We start from the raw sequence: 22,567 nt of genomic DNA on the forward strand, positions 1-22,567 counted from the left end.
ACCCTCCTAGTGAAAAAGTTTTTCCTAATATCCAACCTAAACCTACCATACTGCAACTTGAGACCATTACTCCTCATTCTGTCATCTGCTACCACTGAGAACAGATTAGATCCATCCTCTTTGGAACCCCCTTTCAAGTAACTGAAAGCAGCTATCAAATCCCCCCTCATTCTTCTCTTCTTCAGACTAAACAATCCCAGTTCCCTCAGCCTCTCCTCATAAATCATGTGTTCCAGTCCCCTAATCATTTTTGTTGCCCTCGGCTGGACATTTTCCAATTTTTCCACATCCTTCTTGTAATGTGGGGCCCAAAACTGGACACAGTACTCCAGATGAGGCCTCACCAATGTCGAATAGAGGGGAACGATCACGTCCATCGATCTGCTGGCAATGCCCCTATTTATACATCCCAAAATGCCATTGGCCTTCTTGGCAACAATGGCACACTGTTGACTCATATCCAGCTTCTCGTCCACTGTAACTCCTAGGTCTTTTTCTGCAGAACTGCTGCCTAGCAATTCGGACCCTAGTCTGTAGGAGTGCATGGGATTCTTCCATCCTAAGTGCAGGGCTCTGCACTTGTCCTTGTTGAACCTCATCAGATTTCTTTTGGCCCAATCCTCTAATTTGTCTAGGTCCCTCTGCATCCTACCCTTACCCTCCAGTGTATCTACCTCTCCTCCCAGTTTAGTGTCATCTGCAAACTTGCTGAGGGTGTAATCCACGTCATACTCCAGATCATTAATGAAGATATTGAACAAAACTGGCCCCACGACCGACCCTTGGGGCACTCCACTTGATACCAGCTGCCAACTAAACATGGAGACATTGATCACTACCCACTGAGCCTGACGATCTAGCCAGCTTTCTATCCACCTTATAGTCCATTCATCCGCCCATACTTCTTTAACTTGCTGGCAAGAATACTGTGGGAGACCGTGTCAAAAGCTTTGCTAAAGTCAAAGAATAACACGTCCACTGCTTTCCCCTCATCCGCAGAGCCGGTTATCTCGTCATAGAAGGCAATTAGATTAGTCAGGCATGACTTGCCCTTGATGAATCCATGCTGACTGTTCCTGATCACTTTCCTCTCCTCTAAGTGCTTCAGAATTGATTCCTTGAGGACCTGCTCCATGATTTTTCCTGGGACTGAGGTGAGGCTGACTGACCTGTAGTTCCCAGGATCCTCCTTCTTCCCTTTTTTAAAGATAGGCACTACATTAGCCTTTTTCCAGTCATCCGGGACCTCCCCCGATCACCATGAGTTTTCAAAGATAATGGCCAATGGCTCTGCAATCGCATCCGCCAATTCCTTTAGCACTCTCGGATGCAGCGCATCCGGCCCCATAGACTTGTGCTCGTCCAGCTTTTCTAAATAGTCCCGAACCACTTCTTTCTCCACAGAGGGCTGGTCACCTCCTCCCCATGCTGTGCTGCCCAGTGCAGTAGTCTGGGAGCTGACCTTGTTCGTGAAGACAGAGGCAAAAAAAGCACTGAGTACATTAGCTTTTTCCACATCCTCTGTCACTAGGTTGCCTCCCTCATTCAGTAAGGGGCCCACACTTTCCTTGACTTTCTTCTTGTTGCTAACATACCTGAAGAAACCCTTTTTGTTACTCTTAACATCCCTTGCTAGCTGCAACTTCAGGTGTGATTTGGCCTTTCTGATTTCACTCCTGCATGCCTGAGCAATATTTTTATACTCTTCATTGGTCATTTGTCCAATCTTCCACTTCTTGTAAGCTTCTTTTTTGTGTTTAAGATCAGCAAGGATTTCACTGTTAAACCAAGCTGGTCACTTGCCATATTTACTGTTCTTTCTACACAGTGGGATGGTTTGTTCCTGTAACCTCAATAAGGATTCTTTAAAATACAGCCAGCTCTCCTGAACTCCTTTCCCCCACATGTTATTATCCCAGGGGATCCTGCCCATCAGTTCCCTGAGAGAGTCAAAGTTTGCTTTCCTGAAGTCCAAGGTCCGTATTCTGCTGCTCTCCTTTCTTCCTTGTGTCAGGATCCTGAACTCGACCATCTCATGGTCACTGCCTCCCATGTTCCCATCCACTTTTGCTTCCCCACTAATTCTTCCCAGTTTGTGAGCAGCAGGTCAAGAGGAGCTCTGCCCTTAGTTGGTTCCTCCAGCACTTGCACCAGGAAATTGTCCCCTACACGTTCCAAAAACTTCCTGAATTGTCTGTGCACCGCTGTATTGCTCTCACAGCAGATATCAGGGTGACTGAAGTCTCCCATGAGAACCAGGGCCTGCGATCTAGTAACTTCCCTTAGTTCCTGGAAGAAAGCCTCTTCCACCTCATCCTCCTGGTCCGGTGGTCTATAGCAGACTCCCACCATGATATCACCCTTGTTGCTCACACTTCTAAACTTAATCCAGAGAAATTCAGGTTTTTCTGCAGTTTCATATCCAAGCTCTGAGCTGTCATACTGCTCTCTTACATACAATGTAACTCCCCCAGCTTTTCTGCCCTGCCTGTCCTTCCTGAACAGTTTATATCCATCCATGACAGTACTCCAGTCATGTGGTGTTATCCCACCAAGTCTCTGTTATTCTAATCACATCATAATTCCTTGACTGTGCCAGGACTTCCAGTTCTCCCTGCTTGTTCCCCAGGCTTCTTGCATTTGTGTATAGGCAATTGAGATAACTTGCTGTTTGTCCTGCTTTCTTAATATAAGGCAGGAGCCTCCCCTCTCGCGCTCTCCTGCTTGTGCTTCCTCCCGGTATCCCACGTCCCCACTTACCTCAGGGCTTTGGTCTGCTTCCCCCAGTGAACCTAGTTTAAAGCCCTCCTCACTAGGTTAGCCAGCCTGCTTGCGAAGATGCTCTTCCCTCTCTTCGTTAGGTGGAGCCCGTCTCTGCCTAGCACTCCTCCTTCTTGGAACACCATCTGGTCAAAGACTCCAAAGCCTTCTCTCCAACACCACCTGCGTAGCCATTTGTTGACTTCCACGATTCGACCGTCTCTACCCAGGCCTTTTCCTTCCATGGGGAGGATGGACGAGAACACCACTTATGCCTCAAACTCCTTTATCCTACTGCCATGTAGTCTGCAGTGATCCACTCAAGGTCATTCTTGGCAGTATCATTGGTGCCCATGTGGATAAGCAGGAAGGGATAGCGATCCAAGGGCTTGATGAGTCTCAGCAGTCTCTCCATCACATCCTAGCTCCTGGCAAGCAGCGGACTTCTCGGTTTTCCTGGTTGGGGTGCCAAATAGATAACTCAGTCCTCCTGAGGAGAGAGTCCCCGACCACCACCACCCGCTTCCTTCTCTTGGGAGTGATGGTCGTGGAACCCCCATCACTAGGACAGTGCATCTCATGCCTTCCAATCGGCAGAGTCTCCTTCTGTTCCCTTCCCGCAGATGTATCATCTAGTCCACTCTCTGCATTAGTACCTGTGGAGAGAACATGAAAACGGTTGCTCACCTATATCTGCGTTGCTGGTACATGGACGCTCCCCTTTGTTCTTCTGGAGGTCACATGCTGCCAAATTTCTTCACCGTCCTTCTGTCCCCGCTGCACAGCCTGCTCTGACTGGATGAAGCTGTGAAAATAATCACTTTTGTGAAAGGCCGCCCTCTGAATGCCCGGCTCTTTTCTCAGCTTTGTGATGAGATGGGCAGTGATTACACACAACTCCTATTTCACCTGAAGTGCGTTGGTTTTTGCATGGAAACGTTCTGATTCGCCTGTTTGAGCTGTGAGAAGAACTGCAAGTGTTTTTTACATTAAACTTTTAACCTGCGAGACCATATACATGACTGGAAATGACTATGGAAACTAACATATATTGCAGATATCTTTGCTCATTTAAACAACCTCAATCTATCCTTGCAAGGGAAACTCATATCCATATTTCATGTTCAAAACAAAGTGAGTGCCATGGTCACAAAATTGAAACAGTGGCATAAACATCTTAGTCGTCGTGAACTGGATTCCTTTCCATCTCTTCATGACTTAGTAATAAACTCGACTAACGAACTTGATAGTGATGTGTTGAAAACCATGAAGCAGCATTTGGAAAGCTTGCAGAAAGTTCTTCATAAGTATTTCCCTGAACTGGACAGCATCTTTGAATGGATAAGGAATCCTTTTATCATCAATGTTCAAACATCGCCAAATAACCTCTCTGTTTCAGAAGAAGAACAGCTCTTGGAGCTGGCTTCAGATAGCTTCCTGAAAACAAAATTTGAGCAAAATACACTGACGTCATTTTGGTTGGGGGTTAGCTCTGAATATCCAGTTCTATCGGACAAAGCTGTCAAGTATCTTCTGCCTTTTCCCACCTCGTATTTGTGCGAGATCGGATTCTCTGCGCTGGTTGGCATCAAAACAAAAGAACGAAATCAGCTTATTGACGGGGAGCCCCACCTTTGTCTTAAGATCACAAAGATCGAGACAGATATCCCCGCGATAGTGTCTGGTCAAAAGCAGTTCCATCCCTCACACTGAATAGTTTGGTTTGTACTGAAAACTTTTCAATACCAAAATAGTAAGTATTAAAACTAGTGCTTTCTTCACTAACCTAACCAAACAGCGTATTTTAATTTCAGAATGATACAAATTCAACATATATATACACACACACACACATACTCTGTTCTGCCAGACTGTTGATTCGCTTCTTTTATTTTAATTATTTCTAGTACTATTTCTATATGTAACTATTATTTCTATTAAAATTTTTGTTTCAACTGTACTTAATATAATTTTGTATTTATTTCTAATAAACATTGAATCCAGAATTAAACGAATTAGGAGTGTGTTATAAAAATGTGGCTACCATCCCCCCCAAAATTATCTTCACCAGAGAAGGGGTATGCTGTAAAACAAATGTCTCAAAAGGGGTACGCAACTGTTGTAAGTTTGGGAAACACTGCTTTAAGGAAAAGGGGGCCTCATCCATCTTTAAATTTAAAAAGTTAATTACCCTCAAAGGGAAGGTCCTTAAAGTTTGTTATCTGAGCCTCCCTGGAAATCCCCCGGAAGATCTTCTCATGGCCACCAATGTAGATACATGCTGCTATGTTGGACATGTCCAGTGTAACCTGTAAGGATCTGAGGGCTATCAGACATGATGGTCTTTTAGCTCCTTTCTGTGATCTTGAGATACCCTATCCACAAACTGAGACAGTTTGTCCAGCTTAAATAATTGTATTGGACAGAAGCACTTGATAATTAGTCGTGCGCAACTGGAAGATGGCAGATCAATAGACTTCAGGCTGTTTGGGACTTTCTTTCTAGGTGTAGATTTGGAAGTTCTTACCACAAGTGATCCTGGTATTGGCTGGGAATAAGTACACAAGTTTCTTGGAAGGGACTTGGTATCTCTTCTCAGCTCACTTGGATGTGGCCAGAATTAATGCTAGTGTGCCACAGGTCTTTCACAAGGTCCAACAGTCCCTCATTTATAGGCATGGCAAGCTTGCCAGGCATAGAAGGATGCAAGATGTCCAGGAGCTTGTGAGACTTCTCCTGCACCACTTCCAGAGGCTCTGCCATATGCATGATGAATTCCTGGAATGCCTTTAACTCACTGACTGAAGAAGGCATCAAGGGACCTTCCTGGGAGAGGAAGAGGAGATTGAAGTGGGGACAAGTCATTCTTCCCCTTGTAGATGTTGTCCTTGTTACTTTCTTTAGGTTGCTTCTCCAAGATCAGAGGCTGCACTAACTGACCTGGCTATGTTGGTTTATATTCCCTTTTTGAGGAGGAGGATTTATCTCTAGAGGGGTCCAATGATGCAGGTTTGAGGGAATACAGCTGCACCCCACCCCCAACCCCAGGCATCTAGTACGGCTAAGGCAAGTATTGGAACTGAAAGGGGGAACACATAGGAACGTACCAGGATAGATGTTCCCTATGAGCCATAGGTAGCTTCCTGCTGCTCCTTATAGTTTTCTTCAAGGGAATTCATAGATTCTCTTCCTACCTCCCACTATGCTAGCCAAGGAGAAGAGTCCCTACAAAGCAGATGAAGAAAAGGAAAAGGAAAAGGAAAAGGAAAGATCATCCCATCAGCCCCGTGGCTCTGTTGTGCTCTGTCTAATTGGGCAGGGAATGAAACTGGAACTGCAGATGTGATTGTAGAGCCATTGGCCATTATCTTGGAAAACTCATGGCGATTGGGGGAGGTCCCAAATGACTGGAAAAAGGCTAATGTAGTGCCCATCTTTAAAAAAAGGGAAGAAGGAGGATCCACGGAACTACAGGCCAGTCAGCCTCACCTCAGTCCCAGGAAAAATCATGGAGCAGGTTCTCAAGGAATCAGTTTTGAAGCACTTAGAGGAGAGGAAAGTGATCAGGAACGGTCAGCATTCACCAAGGGCAAGTCATGCCTGACTAATCTAATTGCATTCTATGATGAGATAACTGGATCTGTGGATGAGAGGAAAGCAGTGGACGTGTTATTCCTTGACTTTAGCAAAGCTTTTGATATGGTCTCCCATAGTATTCTTGCCAGCAAGTTAAAGAAGTATGGGCGGATGAATGGACTATAAGGTGGATAGAAAGCTGGCTAGATCGTCCAGTTCAACGGGTAGTGATCAATGTCTCCCTGTCTAGTTGGCAGCCGGTATCAAGCGAAGTGCCCAAGGGTCGGGCCTCTGGTACCAGGCCCACAGATAAACCACTTTGTACTATTATTTGCCCTGGGTACCAGTGCCCTGGGCACTGAGGACCACAGTGTGGGAGTTGTGTCAGGTACCCAGGCTCCAGGTGTTGAAGGTTCAGTACCAAAAGAGATGCAGTTCCCAGGTTTAATTGATACCATCAGCACTCTCAACAGTCAGTACCAGCATGCCAGAGGGACCTTTCTTCTCAGTATGTGGGCTGCCTTTTGATAGTTGAGTCTGAGGTAAGTCTTGTGCCTAGACTCAGCTGACATTCGAGAGAGTCACCTATGCCTCAGCTCAGCAAAGCGGGTACAGAGGTGGACAACTGGGGCCTCTTAGTCAATGTAACCCAGAAGTTCAGGTGGAATCTCAGCTCACCAGGGCTCTCATGGAGATCCATGACCACAGGACTAGTGTCCAGCTATGTCCTGCCTTTTGGTGTCCGAGGAGCCTTAACTAGAAAGCTCCAGGAGGAACAATTTTAAGCTGGTTTCTTTAGCTTCTGGGCTCCGTTTAGAGAAGAAGCAACATATAGTATTGTTACCTTTTTTTTTTTTTTTTACCTAAGCGGGTAGTCGAAGTTTGGGACCTTGGGGGTGTTCCAGCTGGGAGCAGAAATTGATTGCAGTCAGGTATTTCTTTGATGTTGTTTTGTTTATTTGCAAAGAATGTACAAAGGAATCAAACAGCAGGACAGAGCTTCTTTTGTTTACAGCACCAAGAACACTTTTTTCAGCCTGCACCCTTCCCCAGGTTTCTTCCAGGGTCAGACTCCATGCTTTCAGCTGCTCTTTCCAGCTGTCTCTGTCTCCTAGTCTCTCTCAGTTTCTGAGGGTTCTACCTTTTTCCTCACACACACAAAACATTAACAATACTTAGCACAAGCTCTCTGCCCATTCAGTACAAACTCCTGGGTGAGTTCACAGCCCACTTTTGACTTAGGTGGGAGGGAGGGGGTTCTGATTAATTCATCCTGACAATTATGTTAATTGAAGGGTATATTCACATTTAATCTCAAAGAGGTTTGCGATCAAAGCAATCTCCAGTACCTCTCAACACAACAGCACATCACTCGGGAATGGGTCCTTCTCCTAAACAAAATAGGCACCTACAGTGCCGATCATTAAGCGGCAATGAAGCCATGAGGGACAAGTTTTAAATCCCAAAGATTTTCCCACTGCTAGAACCCCTGTTTGGGGGGAGCGGGGTGTTCTAGACTAAAATCCAGAAACTGACTAAAATAAGAATTTGTATTTGTGTGCCTGTATGTTGCCAACAGGCAACAAGAATAATAACACTAAACCAGCACAATGCACAGAGAAGCAGGCATCTCGCTGCCCTGGATGTTAAGAATGAACTGAGGAATGGCTGGGCCCATTCCATCTTTTATGCTCTTGGGCAACGTTCCCTCTAATTTTTGACAGGCCATGTGCGCAAAAAATGTCTTCTGTGCAAATTTTTGTGCATGTGGTGTTTTGCCGTGTGCGTGCAGTTTAGGATCTGTGTGCGCGCGCGCAAACACACAGCTTAGAGAGAATAGTTCTCTCGTGGGGGGGGGGGGGAAATGAGGGTACACAGGTGTGGCCCCAACAGACACTATTAGCCAAAGGAATCCAATCTCATGTGCATGGGACACCTGAGCATCAAGAGTGGAATCCATGTGCACAATCACTCAAAGAAGAACCAAAATGTATCAGCTTTACAATTAGGAGTGTTATTTTTGTGTCTTCTTGGAATATATAATATACTTTATTACACCTGTTGTTCCAGATATACAAGTAAGCTACCCTCATGTATTTTTGTGTGTGCACATGTGCATACACCTGCCCATCTTCTACTTATTTCTTTTTGTGATTATACTTCTTAATATCAGATTAAAACAAATTAAGCTAAAAGAAATGCTAATACATATCCACTGATTTCCATTAGTTACTGACTGCTTCCTCCAAAAAGGTTTAGATTTTTAAACTGGAGCCCCATCATGCCCTCAACTAAAATGAATGGGAGACTTGCTATTGGCCTCAATGGGACCAGAAGTACTCTTTTTCAGGAAAGGTTTGCTTAACATTAAAGACAGTATGCAAAAACTTAAAATTGGAATGCACAATCTCACATCGCTCATGGTGATGAATAACATAGAAAGAGCATATTTTTGGGGGGTTGGGGGAGGAGAGGAAGAGAACAGCACAAAGAGGGAAAGATGATCTTTTATACTTTAGCTTTTGCTACCCTCCTCCAGCACAAGATCTCTAGTCCTGCAAAACGCTTAAGCACATACTTAAGTTTAGCTCTGTTGAAATCAATAAGGGCATGGCTACACTTGCAGATGTAGAGCACTGGGAGTTAAACCAGCCTTTGGAGACCGCAGCAGGGAAAACGCTGCCGAGTGTTTACACTCTCAGCTGGAAGTGCACTGGCGTGGCCACATTAGCAGCTCTTGCAACGCCACAAACAGCAGTGCATTGTGGTAGCTATCCCTGTGTTCAAGTGGCTGCAGCGTGCTTTTCAAATGCAGGGGGTGGGGAAGAGTGTGACAGGGAGTGTGTTGTGTGTATGTGGGGGGAGAGACAGTGGGTTTTTGGGGTGCTGAGAGTGTGTCAGCATGCTATCTTGTAAGTTCAGACTGCCCTCACCCCCACCTTTCTCTCACATACTCACAGCAAGCAACATTCCACCCTAATGGTTTGCTTTATCCCAGAGCAGATAAGCAGGCCGGCTGTCAGAAACAGAGCTTTGAAAGGGCATATTCGCATTCCTACAGCCAATTCCAAAACAATGAGAAGAGTGGCCACTTGACTTAAGGGGATCATGGGACGTTTCCAGAGGCCGATCAAAGCGCAGTAATGCAACACCTCATTCACACTAACACTGGGGCGTTTCAGCTGAGGCGCAACAAGCGTTATGCTTCGCATGGAGCTGGATTAACAGCTGCAGAGTCCATGCGCTCTAAGCGCCTTGCCAGTGTGGACAGGTCATGAGTTAGGGCGCCTGGGCCTGCTTTAATGCGCTCTAACTTGCAAGTGTAGCCAAGCCCTAAGACGACTCATGTGCTTAAAGTTACACACTTATTATAGTGCTGTGCTGGAATGAACCTATGTATCTACAACCTGATGCAGCTAATGTCTGCTATTTCCACATGTGTTATATCTAGAGTGTAATCAGGTTTATAATTGTAATTCAGCCCCTTCAGGATTATTTAGTCAGAGTTTGAAATGTCCATATACTTGAAACCTTTTCTAAAAACACCTGCTCAGTGATGCACCAATCCTGCATCATAGTGGGTCAATGGCAAACAATGAAAAACTTTTGTCATTTCCAAAACATTCTGGATGTGGCCCCCCCTTATCAAAATTTCTTGAGTATTGCAGCAAATCTATAGATAGGGTCCCATAATAGTATTCCTGCAACCAATACATTTATTTTTACAGGCAGCATCCACATACTGTACAATTCAACCTGATGAATCAAATCAACATGTAAACTCAATTCTAGTAGATTTTTCAAAACAATCTGGATTAACCTGACAATTCTGTTTTCATATTTAGAAATTAAAACTGACCTCTACAGCCTTAAAAACATTTTAAGATGGCAGGAATCATCACGATGTCAGCTCTCCAAATAGTTTTGAAACAAAAAGTTCTACCATGAAGATCTGCTAAGAGATTTGGCGGGGGAGGAGGGAACCAAACTCAAAAACTTGTTAGTGAGTCAGTGGTCAAGTTCAGGCAGAGGAAATGGCTTTTGCCTTCAGCTCTCAAAAAGAAAAATCAAAAAAGTAAAAGAATTGGAGATGAATTAGATATCAGCATATTCTATAACTCAGGACTTGAGTAACTGACTCACTGACTTCCTAGTGATGAGTAGGAAATTTGCCCTGGTGAGATAGGCCTAAACTATTAGTTTCTTTTAAATCTAAGCATTTTTTTTAAATTATAATGTTTCCTACCCTTACAGTTGCAAAGATATTTTCATAATGTGAATTGATGTAATTCTGCCTTTCTGAGTTTGCAGACAAAATACTCCAGAACTTCTGCTGCTGTTCACAGATTTGTTAGTGAAAGCAGGGTCAGAAACAGAAATCACTGGTCAATTTCACAATTTCTGTGCAGAATCCTGTGGGCACCACTGAAAATTACAGGAACTCACTCTATTGTTGCTTGGGAAATTATTCTGAACCAAGCTAGACACAGTAGCTATTCATCTAAAAGACCCCAAAAAACAAAAACCAGAAGAACAGAGCAGAGGAGACCTCCTTCCTCACAGCAGCAAGCAGGTTCAGAGAAGAAAAAAAGAAAAATCCCCATTTCTCTTCAAGCAACTGTTGGCACAGGTCAAATTTGCAAGACACCTACAAGCCAGACTAATACTAAAAATGAGGAAGGTCAAGGACAGCACCTAAATAGAAATGCAAGCACTCTTGCCTTACCTACAGTTTGGGGGTGGAAGAAAACCTAGGGCTTCCATTAGACCTTTGATCCTAGACCATTAAAGTCCAATGGGAGATTTGCCTTTGACTTAAATGAGCACAGGATCAAACTGTAAGGTAATTTATTTTGGCTCTTCCCTCTTTTGTATTAGCTCTGTCCAGTAGGTTTACTCCTCTCATTAGCAGGCATCTGATAAATTTTTCAACCTCTGCCAACACATCCATACAGCCCACTGGGGGGAAAAGCACCTTGAAGTCCCTGGTTTAGAGATTTGCTGAGTAACTGCTGAAAGATCCAGATTACTGAAGATACAAACAACTATTTGTGTGTGTAAGTGAACCGAATAGTTTCTCTTCTAAATCTAATTTTGCCCATGAGTTCTTTTATAGTATTTTTCTTCCTTATTAAATGTTTGTAAATACTAATGTAAATAAAGCTCTAATGTTCCACTTTACTCAAAGAAAACCGTGGCTTAAGTAAAGGTATATAAGGAATCACACAGAATGTAAAAATCTGATCCCGCTCCCACTGAAATCAATTTATGGAGTTCTGTCACTAAATGCAATGGGACAAGGTTCAGGCACCAACGCTGAATTAATCCACCTCTGATGTAGAGGAGGGAGTCAGGGAAATACATTCTGCCCAGAAGAGACAACAAAAATGGGTGCTGAGAAAAATTTGAGATCCTTTTGACAATATAGATGAGCCTTATTAGATCTTGGCACAGCATAAGTAGTAGAGAGGCTATTGTTGAATACAACTTTCCTTTCCATTATGCAAGTAGGGTGGCCTGACCCCAGAATCAAGTTACCATTCTTTAACTAGGATGGCAGGGAGGGGGGAGCCTCTCTGGGTTTTTTTTCCTTCCATCCATCTTTCTTTTTTAATCTTTGTTCTTCAGAGCTACTCTGTCCTCCTTTTTAGTGTTTTACTTAACTTTGCTATGCCTATTTGGTGTAGAGTTAAATTCAGATGAAAATATTTCATATCTGTTCACTTCAGATTTGCAGTTAAGATACTTTAAATGAATAACTTGCCCCTGAGGTCAGGTGGGAGAGACAAAGAGAGAGTATAGGAGGAAATTCTCATAATCTTGACACTGAAAACCTGTCAAGGGCTATTATAAAGTGATATATTAGACTGAAAACTGTAAAACGTACCTAACATTTTTTCTTTATTTTACTTAAGAAAAATTAAGAAACATAAAAAAATTGTATTGATAGCAGCATTTAATATAGATATACCTCCAGGAAAACACCTGACACTGGGATCAGTCTAAAAGAAAAGGAGTACTTGTGGCACCTTAGAGACTAACAAATTTATTAGAGCATAAGCTTTCGTGAGCTACAGCTCACTTCATCGGATGCATTTGGTGGGTTTTTTTCCACCAAATGCATCCGATGAAGTGAGCTGTAGCTCACGAAAGCTTATGCTCTAATAAATTTGTTAGTCTCTAAGGTGCCACAAGTACTCCTTTTCTTTTTGCGAATACAGACTAACACGGCTGCTACTCTGAAACCTGGGATCAGTCTATATGTCCATGACACTTGATTTTTAAAAAACAAAAGGTGTGCACAGTTTTCCATACTTCAAAAATTCTACATCACTAATAGACTTCTTGTGAAGAATTTCTGTCACCAGCACTCATTTTCTCAGACAAGACCCAAATGTGTAAACTCATGCTACTGTATTTTAAGAAATACTTAATATTAACCCAATTTTAACATGGAAAAAATGTTTAAAATGCATAGCTAATAACAAGTCTCCGAGATACTTAAGCATAGATAACTAGATGTGACAGTATATAGTTAAACTAAACTATTTTGCATTCTACAAACTTTCCCAGATATTGGTCTCTAACACAGTGTGTGATCAAATGTGCGTGTGAGAGAGACAAGGAGAGACAGACCCCTCTCTGCAGCAATCACCAATTTTTTAAAGGGTTCAGTATAAAAAAATCTGTGTTACAAACATTACGAATTCCTTAGGAAACATGATAACAAACTCATATATTTCTTGTTTCAAAACTATACTCTTTTATAACAGTGATTAACTTTTTAATATAATTATTTGTCACAGTCTACTGTGATTAAATAAATACTTTACATCAGTTGAGTCAAACATCCTTTCTATTCCTAGAGTTTTCAAATCAACACAACTTCATTCATTTGTTGGAAAGAGGTTTCCCTCTGTAGGGATATTCTTCTTGATCCGATGACAAATGTTCTCAGTAGAACCAGAGACAGACATCTATTCTAGGGAAAATACCATAACAAAGACAAAACCAAAATTTTACAGACCCAGGGAAGAAAAAATCTCTCTTAATGCATCTTGTTCTACTGATAAGGAACTTGAAAACATCTAGTGCAAAAATTGTGTGTGTGTGTGTGTGTGTGAGAGAGAGAGAGAGAGAATAATGACACGCCACAGCAGTAGCCAAGTTTATTTCTGAATTCTAAATTATTTTCATCCATAAACGTAGTCAACAAAAATACTATGTAGTAATCAGTCAGTCAATGGTTTAAAAGCGATCCACCTGAAATGTTGTACATTCATAAGGTAATCCTTAAATGAGCAGTACAGATTTCCAGCTGCTAGTTGTAATGAATGGGAGATGGAATGTATTTAAATCAAATAGCACCATCTAGCAGGCCCCCCATAACTTCACGTAGGAGGGTAGTTATTACTCGGTGATAGCTCAGTTTGGCAGGCCTCACTTGCAGAATATTAAGGATTTTGATACTGCACGTTAAAGTAGTATTGCCTTATTGGTACAAAAGTTTGGGGGAAAAGTAAAGTGGAGAGAAAAAGATATATATTTTAAAGTTTCAGCTCTAAGATTAAAAAAAACAATACGGCAAAATCTTCATGATGCAAGCCATACAGAAAGTAAAACTAAACTAAATCTACAAGGTCATCATTCTGAAAGTCAGATTCATCTGAGGGTCCCCTCATAGATTCAACAGCAAGATAATATTAGTTGGTTGGATTTTAGCAATTTTCAAAGTAGATGACATACAGTGGTAAGTACCAGGCACAAAACAGCTGAAATAATTCTACAATTTCTCTACACAAGTCAAACAAAATGATGTTTGTTCTAATGTATGGTAATTTAACTCTTTTTGCTAAATATTTTTGCAAGAAGCACCAACAGTTGATTAGTCTGTTCAAGTTCTGTCTCAAACCCCATACCAGCAATTCTCATTTCTTGTCAACAATTCCCTCCACCTTTGTACAATTCTCTATTACAAAGTTATACATATAGTTCCCAAACATCACGCAATAACAATGCTTTAAATCTCTTCAAGCATCTCCTCTCCTTTGTCTCTCAGCAAAGATGCCTGGCCTGCTACTGCTCTAGGAAGTGTGTGTGTGTCAGCCTCTGGAATTAGGAAGTGCTGCTCCTCTAAAATGCTGCAACAAGGAAAACTTTTAGGTGAAGGTTCAAGACACACTGCCTGAAGGAAACTCATCAGTCATGCCTGGACTATTCATTTTCATGTTAAATGCAATTCTGGGGTGGTGCGCAATGTGACGTGCAATATGATTTCTGCACAAGATATATACAAATAGTTTTTCTGGCTGGAGGTCCCCTAGCTCCCTCAGTGGCTTTATCCTGAGCTTTCACAGGCTGCAGCAGACTGATTGAATGGTCCTGTCCAGAAGAATTGAAGCCACATACTATACACTTTCTTCTCCCCCTCTTCTGTACTAAGCCCATCACATATGGGCTCTTCTCCTACTTCACAGTAAGCACCTCCTGTCTGTGCTTCACCAATCTCAATAATGTAAACCAAGGCTGCAAGTACAGCAAACTTAAAGGAACACCATCAACTTGAAAGTCACATTTCTGTCTAAGCATGTTGTATCTACTCTAATTACCAGTAATATCTAACAGTATTATAACTGAAGGAAGCTAACTAAATCACTTTATTTCTCCATATTTTTCTGGTTTATTTATTTTGTGCATTTGGTTGTGCTGTGTATAGTCAGTTTCACTGTTTCCCAGACCCTCAGTCAGTTTCTCCCTCTCTGAAAAGATATTTGTGAACATAACCAGGTGAACAGAAATACACCTATACAATTTATTTTAAAGGATGTTTTTTAAAAGATCAAGATATGATATTTAAAGGAGGCTTCTCCAAAACATTTTTGAAAATTAGTCAGTTTTTATAAATTCAAGTTCTTGGTGTCCCTCTAACATGTGTGTTGGGGATACAGGGGCAAGGGATGCCTCATTGCCATAGAACAGAGATCCTTCTAATTGTCACTGGTTGTACTATTGGCACTATCCCACCGCACGCCTACAACTACACAAAAGCCCCCCACAAAAAAATCAGTACCATGTCCCGTTCTTCCCCAAACCAACAGGCCCTCATAATATCTCTGTATTCTTCCTACACAACCTCCTTTTCCCCTTCTCCTCAAACCACAACAACATCCCCACTAATCCCTTTTCCCCACCCACAACAACCCCAGTTTCACTCCCAAGGAACAATGCACATCCCACCTACCCCCAGCCCTTCCTCCCCTACACACACTAACCCGCTGTCCTGCCCCCACCCTAGGGAGGGATGAGGCTGGCAGAACACATCAGGGCTCTGGCGGGGAAGGACACGGGGAGATATTAGGTCCTGATAAAAAGTTGAGAGCTGCAGAGTTACAGGCAGCACAGGGAGGTTCTGCCTCTCCCACCCCAGCGGGAGCCCCACAACGGCGCCCCCCAGCAGCACAGGCTAGGCTCTTTGTTACCAAAGTTAGTCCAACACTCCCCACCGGCAAGACCCCCTTTGGGGACGGGGGCAGGGGCAGGGGAACCTCCCCCAACCTTCTACTCCTTGCCCTAGACCGTCACCCTCCAATGCGAGGGGCTCAGCCCCCGCCCGTGCTGCACCCCCACCCCACAATGCGCGGGGCTCAGCCATCACCTGCCGCTCACCCCGCGAGGGGCGAGGGGTTCGGGCGCCTCCTGTCCCACCTCCCTGCCAAGCGCGGGCAACTCAGACACTGCTGCCTCCGCCACCCCCCAGCAACGAGAGCAGCTCGCAAGCCCCCTGTCCCTTCCCCCAGCTTGCCAGCGAGGGGCTCGTGCACCCAACTCCTAACCCTCGGGTCCTCCGCACCCCAAGCCCTGGCTGCCCCACTCCAGCTCCCCGCTGGCTCCGCGAGCGTGCGCGCGGCCCCCTCTCCGGCGAGCAGGAAAGTTACTTTGTGCAGGGTCTGTGAGGGTGTGTGCGCCCCCCGCCCAGTCCGCCTGTGCGGTCCGGCGGGCTGTACTCACTTCTCCCTGGCCTGGCTGTCGGACGGGACGCTGCTGTTGCTCTTGCCTTTGCCGTACATGCCTGCAGAGAGCTCCGACTGTCACGCACCTGTCAACCCATCACAGCCTCCCCGGGAACAGCCCCGTCACCATGGAGACACTGCCACACACACACGCCATTGGCCCGCTGCACGTTCGGGCACGCCCCCAACACAGTGACTGACAGGCGGAGACCAGGACAGGCTGCTCCTTCCTCCTACCCGCTTCCCCCACCCCTCGGCTCCTCCTTCCCCTCCCCTCTCCCTTCTCCAGCGCAAGGGGGAATTTGAAACGGTTCTAGAAGGATTTTAAACAACTGGCTGTTCTGTGCGCTCGACGCCTCCCCTCCGCCGCTGCCGGAGAGGGAGAGCGCTGGGGAGAGAGGGAAAGTGCGGACTGGACTCCGCAGCCAGCGGCACCCGGCAGCTTCAGGCCCTCCCCCCACCGCCCAGCCAGCTTCAGTCCCCTCTCCCCCCGACCAGCTAATCAACCCCCCCTCCTCCCCCCACTGCTCTACCACCCGCAGGCCGCCGCGCCGGGCAACGAGACCTGCCCCACGGATCAGCCAGCGGCGGGCGCGTTACCCCGGCCCTGGGGTTCAGCGGGGGAAGTGAGACCCCCACACAGCCAGCCTCTGCCCCGCTGCTCAGCCCCCAGCATAGCCAGCCTCAGCCCCCCCCTCTCCCCACTGCTCAGCCCCCAGCATAGCCAGCCTCAGCCCCCCCTTCTCCCCACTGCTCAGCCCCCAGCATAGCCAGCCTCAGCCCCCCCTTCTCCCCACTGCTCAGCCCCCAGCACAGCCAGCCTCAGCCCCCCCATTGCTCAGCCCCCCAGCACAGCCAGCCTCAGCCCCCCCTTTTCCCCCACTGATCAGCCCCAGCACAGCCAGCCTCAGCCCCCCCTTCTCCCCACTGCTCAGCCCCCAGCACAGCCAGCCTCAGCCCCCCCTTCTCCCCACTGCTCAGCCCCCAGCACAGCCAGCCTCAGCCCCCCCTTCTCCCCACTGCTCAGCCCCCAGCACAGCCAGCCTCAGCCCCCCCATTGCTCAGCCCGCCTCAGCCCCCTACCCCCCACTGCTCAGCCCCCAGCACAGCCAGCCTCAGCCCCCCCATTGCTCAGCCCCCCAGCACAGCCAGCCTCAGCCCCCCCTTTTCCCCCACTGCTCAGCCCCAGCACAGCCAGCCTCAGCCCCCTACCCCCACTGCTCAGCCCCTGCTCAGCCCCAGCACAGCCAGCCTCAGCCCCCCCTTCTCCCCACTGCTCAGCCCCAGCACAGCCAGCCTCAGCCCCCTACCCCCCACTGCTCAGCCCCCAGCACAGCCAGCCTCAGCCCCCCCATTGCTCAGCCCCCAGCACAGCCAGCCTCAGCCCCCCCTTTTCCCCAACTGCTCAGCCCCCAGCACAGCCAGCCTCAGCCCCCCCTTTTCCCCCACTGCTCAGCCCCAGCACAGCCAGCCTCAGCCCCCGCCTTCTCCCCCACTGCTCAATCCCCAGCACAGCCAGCCTCAGCTCCCCTTCTCCCCCACTGCTCAGCCCCCCAACACAGCCAGCCTCAGCCCCCTACCCCCACTGCTCAGCCCCAGCACAGCCAGCCTCAGCCCCCCTTCTCCCCCACTGCTCAGCCCCCAGCACAGACAGCCTCAGCCCCCCCATTGCTCAGCCCCCAGCACAGCCAGCCTCAGCCCCCCCAGCCTCAGCCCCCCCTTCTCCCCACTGCTCAGCCCCCAGCACAGCCAGCCTCAGCCCCCCCATTGCTCAGCCCGCCTCAGCCCCCTACCCCCCACTGCTCAGCCCCCAGCACAGCCAGCCTCAGCCCCCCCATTGCTCAGCCCCCCAGCACAGCCAGCCTCAGCCCCCCCTTTTCCCCCACTGCTCAGCCCCAGCACAGCCAGCCTCAGCCCCCTACCCCCACTGCTCAGCCCCTGCTCAGCCCCAGCACAGCCAGCCTCAGCCCCCCCTTCTCCCCACTGCTCAGCCCCAGCACAGCCAGCCTCAGCCCCCTACCCCCCACTGCTCAGCCCCCAGCACAGCCAGCCTCAGCCCCCCCATTGCTCAGCCCCCAGCACAGCCAGCCTCAGCCCCCCCTTTTCCCCCACTGCTCAGCCCCAGCACAGCCAGCCTCAGCCCCCGCCTTCTCCCCCACTGCTCAATCCCCAGCACAGCCAGCCTCAGCTCCCCTTCTCCCCCACTGCTCAGCCCCCCAACACAGCCAGCCTCAGCCCCCTACTCCCACTGCTCAGCCCCAGCACAGCCAGCCTCAGCCCCCCCTTCTCCCCACTGCTCAGCCCCAGCACAGCCAGCCTCAGCCCCCTACCCCCCACTGCTCAGCCCCAGCACAGCCAGCCTCAGCCCCCCCATTGCTCAGCCCCCAGCACAGCCAGCCTCAGCCCCCCTTTTCCCCCACTGCTCAGCCCCAGCACAGCCAGCCTCAGCCCCCGCCTTCTCCCAAACTGCTCAATCCCCAGCACAGCCAGCCTCAGCTCCCCTTCTCCCCCACTGCTCAGCCCCCAGCACAGCCAGCCTCAGCCCCCTACCCCCACTGCTCAGCCCCAGCACAGCCAGCCTCAGCCCCCCCTTCTCCCCACTGCTCAGCCCCAGCACAGCCAGCCTCAGCCCCCTACCCCCCACTGCTCAGCCCCCAGCACAGCCAGCCTCAGCTCCCCTTCTCCCACTGCTCAGCCCCCAGCACAGCCAGCCTCAGCCCCCCTTTTCCCCCACTGCTCAGCCCCAGCACAGCCAGCCTCAGCCCCCGCCTTCTCCCCCACTGCTCAATCCCCAGCACAGCCAGCCTCAGCTCCCCTTCTCCCCCACTGCTCAGCCCCCCAACACAGCCAGCCTCAGCCCCCTACCCCCACTGCTCAGCCCCAGCACAGCCAGCCTCAGCCCCCCCCTTCTCCCCACTGCTCAGCCCCAGCACAGCCAGCCTCAGCCCCCTACCCCCCACTGCTCAGCCCCCAGCACAGCCAGCCTCACCCCCCCTTCTCCCCTCTGCTCAGCCCCAGCACAGCCAGCCTCTGCCCCTACCCCCCATTTCTCAGCCCCAGCACAGCCAGCCTCAGCCCCCCCTTTTCCCACTGCTCAGCCCCCAGCACAGCCAGCCTCAGCCCCCCCTTCTCCCCCACTGCTCAGCCCCCCAACACAGCCAGCCTCAGCCCCCCTCCCCCACTGCTCAGCCCCCAGCATAGCCAGCCTCAGCCCCCACCCCCCACTGCTCAGCACCCAGCACAGCCAGTCTCAGCCCCCCTACCTCCACTGCTCAGCCCCAGCATAGCCAGCCTCAGCCCCCTACCCCCCACTGCTCAGCCCCCAGCACAGCCAGCCTCAGCCCCTTACCCCCCATTGCTCAGCCCCCAGCATAGCCAGCCTCAGCCCCCCCTTCTCCCCCACTGCTCAGCCCCCAGCACAAGCTGCCTCTGTCTGCTCCTTTGCCCAGCACTTCTCAGTGACTAGCACAACCAGCCTTAGCCCACCCACCCCCCTGCTCAGCATGGCCAGACTCAGACCCCTGTTGCCTTCCAAAATTTTTTTTTTTTTAAACAATTTCCTGTTACAACTGTGGATAGTCTTGTTCTGGGGCCTAATTCATGATTTTGAATGTTTGGAGTTGGCAATACTACTTACATATGGAGGGTGTTTGATGAAGAGCAACAACAGTCTAGCCCTGCCCTGCCTGTGGCGAGCAGCAGCAACTGACTAGCCCTGCCCTTCCTATTAATCAAATTAAAAGAAAGGGCCTCAACACACAATGTCCTGTGAACCAAAACTGTAGGATTTAGAACAGATTTAGTAACTCCCATATAAAGAATATTAAGAGAAATGATGGATTTTTTTTAAAGCTACACCAGGGATATCATTTTCAAATAAAGACACTCACCATTATTATTAAAAAGAAAAGGAGTACTTGTGGCACCTTAGAGACTAACAAATTTATTAGAGCATAAGCTTTCGTGAGCTACAGCACACTTCATCGGATGCATTTGGTGGAAACCATTATTATTGTTTGTCTTATGGTAGCACCCAGAAATTTCAGTCAGAATGGAGGCCCTATTATGCTTAAGAACACAAGAGCAGCCATACTTAGTCTGACAATGGCCATTGCCAGATGCTTCACAGGAAGTGAACAGAACTTGGCAATGTATCAAGAGATCCAACCCCTTTCATCCAGTCCCAGCTGCTAGCAGCCAGAGGTTTAGGAGCACCCAGAATGGGGGCTGTGTCTCTGATTATCTTGGTTAATAGCAGTTGATGGACCTATCCTCCATGAACTTCTCTCATTCTTTTTTGAACCCAGTTATATTTTTGGTCTTCACAACATCCCCTGGCAACCATAGGCTGGAATGAAGGGTGCTGCCGCATCTCCTAGCTTGAAGTGGTTTCAATGATATACAGGGTTTACAGTTTGGTTCAATGACTCTCAGCACCTCCACTATACAAATTGTTCCAGTACCCCTGCTGGCAGTGAGTTCCACAGACTGTGTGTTATGTGAAGAAGTACTTCCTACTGTTTGATTTAAACCTGCTGCTTAAAATTTTATTGAGTCCCCTGGTTCTTGTGTTACGTAAAGGGGTACATAACACATTCACTTTCTCTACTCCATTCATGATTTTATAGACCTCTATCGTATTCCCCCTCAGTTGTGTCTTTTCCAAGCTGATCAGTCACAGTCTTTTTAATCTCTCCTCATATGAAAGCTGTTCCATACCCCTAATAATTTTTGTTTTTCTTCTCTGTACTTTTTCCAACTCTAATACATCTTTTTTGAGATGGGGCAACCAAATGGGCCTAAGGAATGGGCCTACTATAGAGTTATGTAGTGACATTATGATTTTTCTGTCTTATTATCAAGCTCTTTCCTAGGGGTTCCTAACATTCTGTTAGCTTTTTTGACTGCTGCTGCATATTGAGCAGATGTGTTCAGAGAATTATCCACAATGACTCTAAGATCTATTTCTTGAGTGTAACGGCTAATTTAGACCCCATCCTTTTGTATGTATAGTTGGGATTATGTTTTCCGATATGCACTACTTTGCATTTGTCAACACTCAATCTGATCTGCCATTTTCTTGACCAGTCACCCAGTTTGTGAGATCCTTTTAACTAGTTACTGATCCATGAGAGGACCTTCCTTCTTTTCCCATTAATGCTTACTTTGTACTTTGGTGACTGGACTTGCCAAAGTTTATGCTCGTTTTTTTTCCTCAAAAAGATTTGACTTCCAGTTTTTAAAGGGTGTCTTTTGTCTCTAACTGCCTCTTTTATGTTGTTGTTTAGCCATGATGGCATTTTTTGGCCCGCTTGTTTTTGTTATTTGGAGTATACATATAGTTTGAGCCTCTATTATGGTGTTCTTTTTTAAAGTTTCCATGCAGCTTACAGGCATTTCACTCTTGTGACTGTTTCTTTTACTTTCCATTTAACAAACCTTGTTTTTGTATAGTTCCCCTTTTTGAAGCTAAATATTACTGTGGTGAGTTTCTCTGGGTATTTTCTCCCCTACAAGGATGTTAAATTTAATTTCATTATGGTCGCTATTATCAAACGATAATGCTTGGTGCTCTACAAGCATAGGTCCTGATCTTATAGAGCCCTGTCCCTGGGCTTCAGACCCCAAGCTCTAGCTCAAGCCCAAAAGTCTACACAGCTCTTTTTAGTGGCATAATGCGAGCCCGAGGCTGTAGACCCAGGATCTGAGACTCACTGTTTTAAAATGCTATGTAAGCATACCTTGAGTGCCTTCCATGTGAAACTGATAGCAATAGTGAAGTCTCTACCAAATTTTATGGAATTTTTGACTCTTCTCCCTATTCAGGGTTAAAACTCTTCTTGGGGTACATTGAGTTATTTTTGTTGATTGGTAGGATGATGTTTGTGTCTAGTTTGGAGATTTTGTTTTGGGATGGTGGTGTTTGGGTAAAGTGGTTGTCACTGTGAATGTTGTTCTTGCAATGGTAGAAAGGCTTTTATGAAAAGGAAAAAATTGCAATGTTTCTTAAAGATGTTTAGACTCTGGAATCATCTAATCTTCTTTGGAAGTTTGTTCCATAACCAGATTTCCTCAGTTGAGAAAGCTGGGTCCCCAGCTTTCACATGTCGCCTCCAGGGCACTGTACACATGTCTTAGAAGCTCCTAGATTGAAATTTGGCCTTTAATGTAGTTAAAGCTTGATCCATTAGGGGTGGGATGAACTATGAAAGGGTGGGAAT

General features: G+C 47.2%; 1 protein-coding gene across 6 annotated transcripts in view; it reads right to left on the reverse strand.

The window, feature by feature from the left end:
• SSBP2 (single stranded DNA binding protein 2) overlaps positions 1-16,488 on the reverse strand; it is a 312,515-nt gene extending 296,027 nt beyond the window's left edge. For 5 of the 6 annotated variants that reach the window (XR_006281434.1, XM_038402458.2, XM_038402454.2 and 2 more), the window contains exon 1: positions 16,345-16,488. Coding sequence is in view for 5 of the 6 variants with exons in the window: in XM_038402458.2 (XP_038258386.1) it covers positions 16,345-16,403 (59 nt within the window). In the remaining variant the exon portion in view is untranslated. The remainder of the gene's footprint in view (positions 1-16,344) is intronic. The other variant, XM_038402452.2, reaches the window with a different exon arrangement.
• Between the last annotated feature and the right edge of the window lie 6,079 nt (positions 16,489-22,567).

This window comes from Dermochelys coriacea, chromosome 5 (genome assembly GCF_009764565.3).
Source record: "Dermochelys coriacea isolate rDerCor1 chromosome 5, rDerCor1.pri.v4, whole genome shotgun sequence".
NCBI lineage: Eukaryota > Metazoa > Chordata > Testudines > Dermochelyidae > Dermochelys > Dermochelys coriacea.